Below are 10,359 nucleotides of genomic sequence, written 5' to 3'. Positions count from 1 at the left end.
TTTCAGATTGATCTTCGATTCTTGATCACAAAAGTAGAAGCGGAAGCACATTAGCATATGTCTATGCAAAAACGAAATCCAAAAAACAAAATCGGATTCGTTTTTGCTTGATAAGGAGAATCAAATGAACAAGAAAAATGATTGCAAAAAGATCTAGCCTCATTCATTTATATCAGGCCACTTTTTTTCAAGCCTCCCTAAATAATCTCGGTCAAACAAAACACAAAAACGGATTCGTTTTTGCTCGATATGTAGATTTTGTATAGTAAAAAATCAAATGAGCAAGAAAAATAGTTTGCAACAAGATCTAGCCTCATTCATTTATATCAGTCCACCTTTTTTCAAACCTCCCTAAATAATCTCGGTCAAATTATATTCACTGAAACTAATCATCCTACAAATTAGCTTGTAAAAGATAATATTCACCAATTTAATTTTGATATTAAATGTTTAACAAAATGGCAAAAACTGTAAATTGGTAAACAATTAGGGATCTTTGAATATTCAAAATTTGTAAAACGGAATGAAAATTTCAAAATATGAGTACACTCATATTTTAAAAAGATTATTGTGTAAACCCTTTATACAAGATGATGCTTCAGAAATTGCTTCCAAAAAGAGTACATGGAAATGACATTATCAGGTAAAGAGTAACAATTGTAGGCTTGCAGCATGCTCATAGTAAGTGTGATATTGATGTTGAGCTACACTATTTCCCAAGGAAGATGCAACCGAGAGATATGGTACCTATATGGGTTCTGAACAAACTTAGAGGTATTCGGTTTGGGTCAAGAACGTCACTTTGTGAAAGTCTTTTGTGTTAAAGAAAAAAGAAGGCCTATAACCGCACACCGATCGCAAATTAAAGTTGTGAAACAAAGATAGTAGATATTCATCATCCTATACAATGGTGAAACAGCAGGATAAGATGGAATTTTCACAGATATGGTACTACACGAAGATGGAATCAGGGAGAGCTTGTTTTCTAGATAGAATGATGGAGAGCTTCTGAACTACTGCTCAACATACTTAATGTAAGTGACTCTCTCTGCACTTGAACTATCTTGGGCTTTGATCAGGGTATTGAGTTGCACAGTAAGCAAACACATGGAAGTATCCTTTCTATAAAAGAAAGCCATGCATTTGCAGTCATTGCTGCATTTCTTTCTACACTCATCAATTTTCATTGGCCCTTTTCCTTCATTATTGGTATCGAAGAAATGATCAACACCATCTACTCTGTAGTAACTCACATTTGCTGCACCAACTTCGCAAGAAGGTAAATTCATGGGCTTGCAATCCTTGCTCCAGCCCATTAATCCTTTTGGCATAGGACAAGCTACACACTGACTATTCTCGCAAATTCCTAATGTCCCACACTTCTCAGGCAACAAACACTCACCGGCGTACCAAGAACTAGTGAACTCGGTGTAGGTCTCTTCCCACGCGTCCTTGCGACCTTTTTCGTAGTACGTATAGATGTGAAGATTGCCATCTGAACTGAGTCGGTAGATTGATAAAGTGCTGTTGTATTTGGTTTGGGTAGTCCCACTAAGTCCATGGTAGTTATTTACATACTCTAGTCGCAACTCATTAGAGTAGTCTGGACCATCTGCAGCAGGGGCAATGTTGAAGGTCACGTTGTGTAATTGACCATCGCCAGATCTTATTAAGTTGTAATAACGCAACGGTTTTGATGAAAGAGGGCTCTGGAACAACAAGTTAACTTCTTCTGTATCCAAAACCATGCTATAAGCTCCATTAGTTAGTCGACTAGCACCACCGGAACTTCCTAGTCGAAGGCCCTGTCCAACCAAGAGTGTATTGGTTGGGTAATCAAAGCTTTGCCAGACGAACACTCCTTTCCTGTCGACAAGAACTAAATTACCATTAGGAAGTAGCTTGATATCAACAACACCCTTGTTGGCAGTTCGAGTTTGCCAAGCCACCCGTCCATCTGTGTCAACTAATTCAAGGTTCCCATTCTGACTGAAGATGAGTTTAGCTTTATTGCGAACAGGACGAGCATGGTTAGCTGTCCAAACCCAACGCATGAGCGACGTCGAATTTGCATTACCAATCCCAAGACCAAGAATGTATGAATCTGGAGTGGTATTGAAAAAGCAAAGACGAAATGGATAGTTTGTGATTTTCAGTGGACGATAATTTGCATTGTTTTCGACAAGGCCGAAGTAGTTCATACCTTCGTTGACATACTTGAATGTCTTTGCTGCTGGAACTTCAGCTTTAACTAGTAGTTGTGATGTAGATGAGAAAACATAGAAGAAAATGAAGAATGAGAAAAGTAAAGAAGAAGAAAATGTGTTCATCTTTCAATAATTAAGCACTGTTTGCCACTACTACTCTTCTTTGAGTGAGATTTCTAGATGTGAACTGATGTTTATTTATATATACAACCATGATTGAAATATATATTGAATAATGAAAATTTTCATTTAAAGCAGTGATGGGTTCAAATCAACTATCCACGTTTTTCGGTGAATTAAGTAATGTAATGCAGAAGAATCCAAGAAAAAGATGAAGATATAGTGCAGGATATCTTATCAGCAACAGCAAAAAAAAAAGCATGTGTGAACTGCATAAATAATTTGAAAAATTCTTGGTAGACTGACAGTTTTGACCAACCGGCTCCTTTACTCTTTATGCCAGTCCCCAACAGCGCGCTCTATCCAGTTTATGAATTTCAGTGACAGAATTTCATAAATCCGTGTTTGTACACCTGAAATTTCGATCCCATCCTCCAATCTCATCTCTTAACCATTTAAATAAAAACAAAAATTGATTTCGGTACAAAAATTTGTGGTCCTATTGTGATGATAGTAGAGGATGACCCTCTTGACAGAAAAAGGAAAACACATGTGAATTGGAACTCTAGCAGTATGTATGAGATTACGGGTTCCCACTTCCCATGCATACTAGATGCAGTTGTCTAGGTAGTGTACGTTATCCTGCAAGAACAAAGAATGTGATTATAAGGTAAGAGCTAGGCACTTGGCATGGATTTCTGTTCATCAGCAGAACAAAGAATCAAGCAAAAAAACAACAGGAAAGGAGTAAAAGTGTTTCAGTAAATAGTCAACTTGTGGATACTCACCGAATCACCGTCCGGCGGTCATCATCTCTCTCTCAAGTTGGTGAAACATCAATCATACTAAAAAAATGCGAACACAACAGTAATAGAATACAATTCAACAAAGGCTGCTAACTGAAGTGCTAGGTGAACCGTCCAATATATGCCATGCAAACCCTCCAAACTATGTGATGCTTCTTTCATGGTCGGCCTTTTCTTTCCAACATATTTCAAACATCTTTTGGCTAGTTGAGCAACAACCAAAACATCATCAGTGTCTCCTTCATTAAGAACTCGAGCATCTAATATTTCTGACAGACGGTTTTCTTTCAGTGATTTTATGAAATATAATGCTAAACTCTTCTCTGCTTCGTGTCTGATTTTAGAAACTGCCGTTAAGAGTTCCAGGAGAACTATTCCGAAGCTATAGACATCACTCTTATCGGTGAACTGGCTTGAATGGAAGTATTCAGGGTCTAAGTAACCAAAGGTTCCCTGCACAAGTGTGGTTAAGTGGGTTGTATCTATAGGTGCTGATCTAGAAATCCCGAAGTCGGAGACTTGTATTTCCCATCCAAGAGGATATTGGTGGTTTTTATGTCTCTATGATAGATTGGTATTGAAGCGTCTGAGTGTAAATATCACCCTCCTCAACATGAAGATGATCTGAGAGTGTCCCACTAGAGACGGACTCGTAGACCAGCAAGGGAACTTGGGTTTCTAAACAACAACTTAACAATTTTACTATGTGCCTGTGGTTGATCTGCGAAAGAATAACGACTTCGTTTATGAACTGATCAACTTGTTTTGTGTCTACCAATGTAGATTTCTTAATTGCTACTATTTCACCATCCGGTAACATGCCTTTAAAAACTGTACCAAAACCTCCTTTACCAATGATTCGACTTGGATTGAAGTTATCTGTTATCTTCTCTAATTCTTCGGCTACAAAGATTTTGGCTGCCTTTTCAACTCTGCCATCATTCGAAGTCAACTTTAGCTTAAATAACAACCCACCATTCCTTGCGAAGTGCTTCTGCTTCAGTTTCATTTGCTTTCTCTTCTCAAATCTGTTGTAAAACCAAAAGCCCATCCCAAGTAAAAGTATTATAGCTAGACTTACTCCAGTACCTGTTGACCATGTCAAAGAATAGTGTCTCATGTTTAAGTTCTGTACAATATATGAAAGTCATCACAGCAAGAGTTTTGAAATTTGTTTGTAAATTGTATACCTAATGTTACAACCACAACAACGGGAAGTCTTCCTTTGTCCGGCGTACAGACTTGTAATCTTTGTGCATTTAATTCCAGGTTTTTACCAGGTGCACAATCACAGCTGTATCCCCCAAGTGTATTCCTGCATATATCTCCATTCTTGCACGGGCTTGATTCATTGCATTCATCAATATCTGCTTAGAATTTTTCCATTAAAATGAAATAGGTCAATTACTCATCATTCAAAAGAAAGAGGGAAACTGTAGGCGTTCGGAATCAGGTCTTTCAGGTACCGATGCGTACTACCACAATCCTTTTGGTTTTATACGTCCAGTAGTATCCTTTTAGAGATGATCCAATTATTTTGAGGATCTTGACCACATCTCTTGAGGTTTGATCGACGACATACAGAGTTTTTCATTTTCCACTAATTTGCATGATGAATGTAAATTTGAGAATGAACAAATTGAATGTTTAAGTACTGGCAATAGTAAAAGGCAAGTATTACCTTGGCAACCACCACCAGTTATACTGGTAACATAAGGATTTCCTGCATAGCCAAATTTACAGTTACAGCGATATCCTGGGACACTATTGCCTGGTATACAGAGAGTATTAGGTCCACAGGCATAGCTCCTTGAATTTCTTACGGCGTCACATGTTTCACTACCAATAGTCCAATCGACCACCGCAGGAACGGTTCCGGTTCCATGTCTCTTGAAATCTTTTAGATATGACGTAGAGAAACTAAATGAATTTTCTTCAACTAAAATCCCATAGCTACATATTTCCGAACTCGTATTCTTAGGTATGCCTACAGATGCTGAATAGTTGGATATTCCGGCTCGAATGCGGGTCTCACAACAACCGATGCCATTGCAAAACCCATTAGAAATTATATCTTTTTCCGTATTGCAGATTGTAATACATCCCCCACCAACAGATCCATTGGTATCTACACTATAAAGTGCCGCGGTGTTGCAACCGATATCTATCAGCTTGTTTTTTGTATTCGAGAAGGTGAATTTCCCCAAATATGCATTCGACTCATGGTCTACTGATACATTTTGATTAACAATATAATTAGTGGCAATGTCGACTTCTGTTGTCATTTCTCCATCAGGTATTGATATAGTTGAGACAATTAAGCTAGCGTACACGGGTTTTGGTGGAATGAAACTATCATTGCATGTTATCTTGAACCAATCATCTAGGAAACAACCATCACTAATCCCAAAGGGGTAGGGTATGCTAACGTTGCCACACCTATCTTTGCATCTAGGCTTCGTGACTGGTCGGGAAGCAGCCACCGGAATTTCTACAGATACTAATTGCACACATAGTAACAAGAGAAAACATGGAAACTTTATAGCAACATGTAAAGCCATGCTACTAGTTTAGTTCTTTGATTTTCTCTGAAAGGAAAGATGGAAGTTGTCGTGTATTTCAGTAATAAAAAATGAGGAAAGCTTAGAAGAAGAAGATCTGTTCGTCTTGGAATAAGAACTGTTTTGCCCTGCTACTTTCTTGTTTCAGTGGGATTTCTTAGATTGCACTGAATGATGTCCATTTATACATTGAACTGAATAATGAAACTTCCATTTGAAGCAGTAATCACATCAGATCAACAATCCACGTTTTTTATTCGATGAATTAAATAATAACAATGTAGAAAAAGATAGGGAAAAGATAAAGATTTCCATGCAGGACATCATTAGCAGCAGTAAAAAAAAGCATGTGCAAATTGCATGATAATTTGAGAAATTCTTGGCAGACCGACAATTTTGACCAATGGCTCCTTTATGCCAGTACCGAACAGCTATTCCGTGACAGTATTCCACCAAAAGTAGCCTTGGTTTCTCACGCTCTGTAAATTCTCGGATTGGAACTCCAGCAGTATCTTCTTTATTATTCTCTGTTCATCAACACAACACAGATTCAAGCACAAAACAACAGTTCACATGACATAAAAGCTGGCATGAACACGAACAATTCGATTGATATATGGAATGCTTGTTGAATTCCTCCAGGGAAAAAAATAAAAAACAGTAAAGACAGGAAAGTGTTTTCAGTAAATATGTATAAAGAGATCCAACAGTGTTGCAAAGACGTACTAGCAGCTGATCTGCTGATGTTTTATACATATTAGATCAAAGTTTAATAGCTATGAATTGCGGTATCCACTCTGCTAACTAATTACCACACCATCCAACTGTCTTGTTTACTCTGAAACCAGTTTGAGAAGCCTCAGGCTCTGGCTGAGGTCGTGGTCTTGGTTCTCTTGGTTTTGCAGGATCAACAAAGATAACCCAACCATCCAAGTACTTCGCGTTCATCCCTTGTTGAGCCCTTTCTGCATCTTCTATAGTTGCATATCTGACAAAACCAAACCCCTTTGACCTTCCAGATGCTCTGTCTGTAATGACATTTGCTGCATAATCGATTTGCACAAAGTTAAGGACTATTCACTCAGGGAAACACTTTCAATAAGAAATACTACCTACGTTTTTAGAAAAGAGATACCATCACCTTTTCATTTTAGCCTAAAAATAGGCCAAATTGAAAAAGTGATAGTATCTCTTTTCCAAAAGCGGGGGAGTATGTTAATTTGTTAACAGGAAACACAAAGCTAGAATCTGGCTACCTTCCAGAAGCTGACCAAATGGGGAAAATGCTTCTTTTAGCTTTTCGTCTGTGGTCATCCTTGAAAGACCTGTGTAATGAGAACAATAAGGTCACAGCCGGTACACAGTTGAAATATACTGACAGATTCAATAATGTGTGGTATGCAACATCGAGGACTGGGAGAAATCCACTAAATTTAAGTGCTCAGTCTGGTACATGATAAACACACTTGAACAGCAGGTTGTCATAGACATTTCAGATTGAGGAACGCTTCATTTTCAAATAGGAACCTCATTTCTTAAAATCATGTCAGCAGCTGCAACAATTGCAATGGTAAATGGAACAATAAAGAGAACAACCTGCCTGGTGATTTCTGAACCAAGAGAACTCGATAGCTATTCATCAGATTCCAGTCGAAATGCAAACTAGCTATTTTGGGAAAGGACAAAGATAATCCAAAAGACCGAGATGTTTCTCTATGAAAGTAACCATGTCTCGTGCAAATTATTGACCTTACACATGACTCTTAGAGAAAAGCATCTTCTTCTTCTAAGCCTTTAGTCTCAAACAAGTTGGGTTAGGCTAGAGAGGGAATACAGGGACTTCCCAAGCAATTACCCATTTTGGTACTTCTCTCGCCCTCTACTGGTCTATCACTGGCTCGCCAAGCCTATCGCAATCCTATAAATTGCAAACTCAGGGAGCCTATTAAATCATTGCTACGGCTGAGATACTAGAACACATTCTATCTTTAGAACACAGAACTGAACCCCGCCATTACCACAACCGGCCATTACTTAAACTCTAATATATCATGAAAATCATACAAAGCCATAGTCTTTTAAGAAGCTCAATTATCGACCGGCGTAGGAGGCCCTCCTGTGGTGATTAAAAGTGATTCCTGTCACCCACAAAAGAGTCCCCACGCAACAATTTCTCTAAAATTTCTTCCAGTCACTACATTGTCACTTGGTATGTTAGGTCAGAATCAATGTCGACAAAATCGAAGGTATGAAAATCTACAGGTACAACGACTGCCAAATGAAAAAACCCTGAACTCCAAAACCCCTTTACTAAATCAATCCATCTTAATAAATCTTACATTTGAGATACAGATGATTCACAGATGAAGGAACAATTGTAACAAATTTGATTAGATTTTTGAGTTAGAAATTTTACCACTGACGAAAAGTCTAGGGGTTGTCAAGGTTGAACTGTCGCGAACTTGTGATAATAATGAAGTCCTCGTTAACCCATTGCTAATAACTCGGCGGAAATTTGAAACGAACGCCATTTTTGAGAATAATCCTGAACCCTTGCAGGGTGAATCAGATGGAAATGGGATTGGGAATTAGGGGTTTTGATGGGGTGGAAAAACAGAACTGGAAGTGGTGATGCCAGATGCAATAAATGGGTTTAGAGTTTCAGCCCAAAATTCAAAATGTCATTTCTGGGGTTAGTAAGCCAATTTGGGTTACGGGCTAGTACTACAGTCTTATACCGTGTTTTCCAATGTCACTGTAGTACGTTGGTAACCATTGTGTAATTACGGCGAACTTAAGTTTGAAACTCATCAGCATCACTTATAAGCATCAATTTTTTCTATCGATGATGTCTGACCCGATGTTTTACTTGCTTGCACATATAACTTGATTCAATAAAAAAATATGATCTTATAATTTAATTAACACATTTTTAGAAAAACTCAGATGCAACAAGTCAGATTTAAAAGTCAATTAAGTTAGAAACAAAACACGACATGCTAGTTTGGGGAATATGGGATGTTTGCTTCTGCAAGATATGAGGAAGCATGATTATTTGCTCTTTCTGATTTGTAACATTTTCAAATTGGGATTTCTCGACCATTCTTTTTATTTTTCCCGTATCCATTTCGAGACAGGGCTCAAACATCTTATTTCAATATGGGAGTCAGTTTCTATGCATACCATTTTATTCTTAACTGGGATAGAATTTTATAGTTACAGAGTGACTATATATATCAGATACCATACTCATAAGAGTTTCCCAGTTTTTTAAGATACGTGCAGATCTAACAAACTTAAAGGTTCGTCTTTCAGAGTTCCAAAGGGATATAATCTGCTTGATTAAAAACTGGACTAAAAATTGACATTCAAATAACAAATCCTAGTGTACATTCTAATTTAACATGTAAAAACATGTGTCTAACGTATATGGTCGAATTTAGACGCAACAGTAACTGAAAACACTGGGGTACAACAAGCACACCCAATATTTCGTTCGGAAATCGGTATGGACTAAACTCCAATATCATTTCGAGAGCACCAACTTAAAAGTGAGACTCAATCGAGAAATATATCAAATATCTTTATTTCTTTTCTCAATACAATCAGTAAATCAACATGATAGAAATCCGCGAACTTGATTGTTATGAGAATTACTTGGACCAATGGTATACCAGCGGTCACTAATATAAATAGCTTAAAATATGTTCATTGATTACATCATTCTTCTCAATCATATCTAAACAAACAAGAAATAAGACTTTATATTGTGGACAAACTGATTGTTATGTCCATTATTCTTCTGAATCTGCTTCAAGATGGACGAACCAGCGGGAGCAACGGATCCAATTGTAACACCACTAACTCCTCCAGAATTGTTTCCACTGCCAACTCTAGAAGATATGCAACAACCTGCCGAATACAAATACGTAAGTGAATTCACCTCATTCTAAATGTTCTTGAAAAGTTATCAATTGTTCCCTCCACCATCTAGAACATGCGAATCATCTTGGCTCCACCTCTCACCAAATTGCAGAAGTGATTCACTACTATTACCAGAACTTAAGAGACAATCACCACCAACATGTTGACAATACGTTGGATGATTTAAAGGTGCAAACAAATCAATTCATCGCCATTGGAGCTGCTCGGTTCGTGTTCCTCTACCACGGGAAACTCCACAAAAATTTTGGGTTCGCTAAAGCTGGAAGAGGTATAAGATATGTGGGAGATGGCGGCCAACTACCTGGCATGACCGAATACCCTTATGTAAGTATTGAAATCACAAGACCTCGTTATGTGTACACAATTTTTCCCCGCATCTAATATTAGAAATATGGAGTCAAAACGTATCAATCAGTATTGATATGCTTCCTTATTTAGCCTTTCGTTTATTTTCCTTTCCTTACTTTCATATGAATTAGTATTCTTTCCTAGATTGAAGTTATTCTTCATTGTCAATTTAATGTAATCTTCTCTGTAAAATGGCTTAAAATATGTTCATTGATTACTAGTACAAATTTTAATCTCACATGACATTTGATTCGGCTTGAATTAGATGTGAGAACACTTTTCTTTTTCGGGTCATTTTTTTCCAGAAAATTTGATGTCTGATCCGATGTTTTACTCGGCTCATACATATAACTTGATTCAATAAAAAATTGT

General features: G+C 37.6%; 2 protein-coding genes and 1 pseudogene across 3 annotated transcripts; all 3 read right to left on the bottom strand.

Annotated features, from left to right (window-relative positions):
- Positions 1 to 670: 670 nt before the first annotated feature.
- On the bottom strand, positions 671 to 2,370 carry LOC113314400 (epidermis-specific secreted glycoprotein EP1-like). The gene has a single exon (XM_026563197.1). It carries the CDS (start codon positions 2,328 to 2,330, stop codon positions 1,014 to 1,016), a length of 1,317 nt encoding a protein of 438 aa, XP_026418982.1. The 5' UTR covers positions 2,331 to 2,370; the 3' UTR covers positions 671 to 1,013.
- Positions 2,371 to 2,561: 191 nt separating this feature from the next.
- Positions 2,562 to 5,418, bottom strand: LOC113311363 (annotated as a pseudogene).
- Positions 5,419 to 6,026: 608 nt separating this feature from the next.
- On the bottom strand, positions 6,027 to 8,336 carry LOC113313790 (organelle RRM domain-containing protein 2, mitochondrial). Of its 2 annotated transcripts, XR_003342046.1 has the most exons (4): positions 8,111 to 8,336; positions 6,951 to 7,019; positions 6,421 to 6,737; positions 6,027 to 6,221 (listed from the first exon to the last, which is right to left on the bottom strand). XR_003342046.1 is itself a non-coding variant. In XM_026562577.1 (3 exons), the coding sequence occupies exons 1-3, from the start codon at positions 8,223 to 8,225 to the stop codon at positions 6,499 to 6,501; spliced, it is 423 nt and encodes a 140-aa protein (XP_026418362.1). In that variant the 5' UTR covers positions 8,226 to 8,336; the 3' UTR covers positions 6,281 to 6,498. The 2 variants fall into 2 exon arrangements, 1 of the variants encoding a protein (XP_026418362.1); XM_026562577.1 differs by lacking the exon at positions 6,027 to 6,221 and having other exon boundaries at positions 6,281 to 6,737.
- Positions 8,337 to 10,359: the final 2,023 nt, after the last annotated feature.

This window comes from Papaver somniferum, chromosome 9 (assembly GCF_003573695.1).
Source record: "Papaver somniferum cultivar HN1 chromosome 9, ASM357369v1, whole genome shotgun sequence".
Taxonomy (NCBI): domain Eukaryota; kingdom Viridiplantae; phylum Streptophyta; class Magnoliopsida; order Ranunculales; family Papaveraceae; genus Papaver; species Papaver somniferum.
Note: the sequence above shows the minus strand (reverse complement) of the source record. Positions and strands in the feature narration are given on the sequence as shown.

Coding starts and splice junctions, on each gene's coding strand:
- LOC113313790 (XM_026562577.1), bottom strand. CDS start 8,225: ATGGCGTTCGTTTCAAATTTCCGCCGAGTTATTAGCAATGGGTTAACG. Junction 7,020..8,110: donor CCCTAGACTTTTCGTCAGTG/GTAAAATTTCTA, acceptor CTCATTACACAG/GTCTTTCAAGGATGACCACA. Junction 6,738..6,950: donor ATTTGGTCAGCTTCTGGAAG/GTAGCCAGATTC, acceptor TCGATTATGCAG/CAAATGTCATTACAGACAGA.
- LOC113314400 (XM_026563197.1), bottom strand. CDS start 2,330: ATGAACACATTTTCTTCTTCTTTACTTTTCTCATTCTTCATTTTCTTC.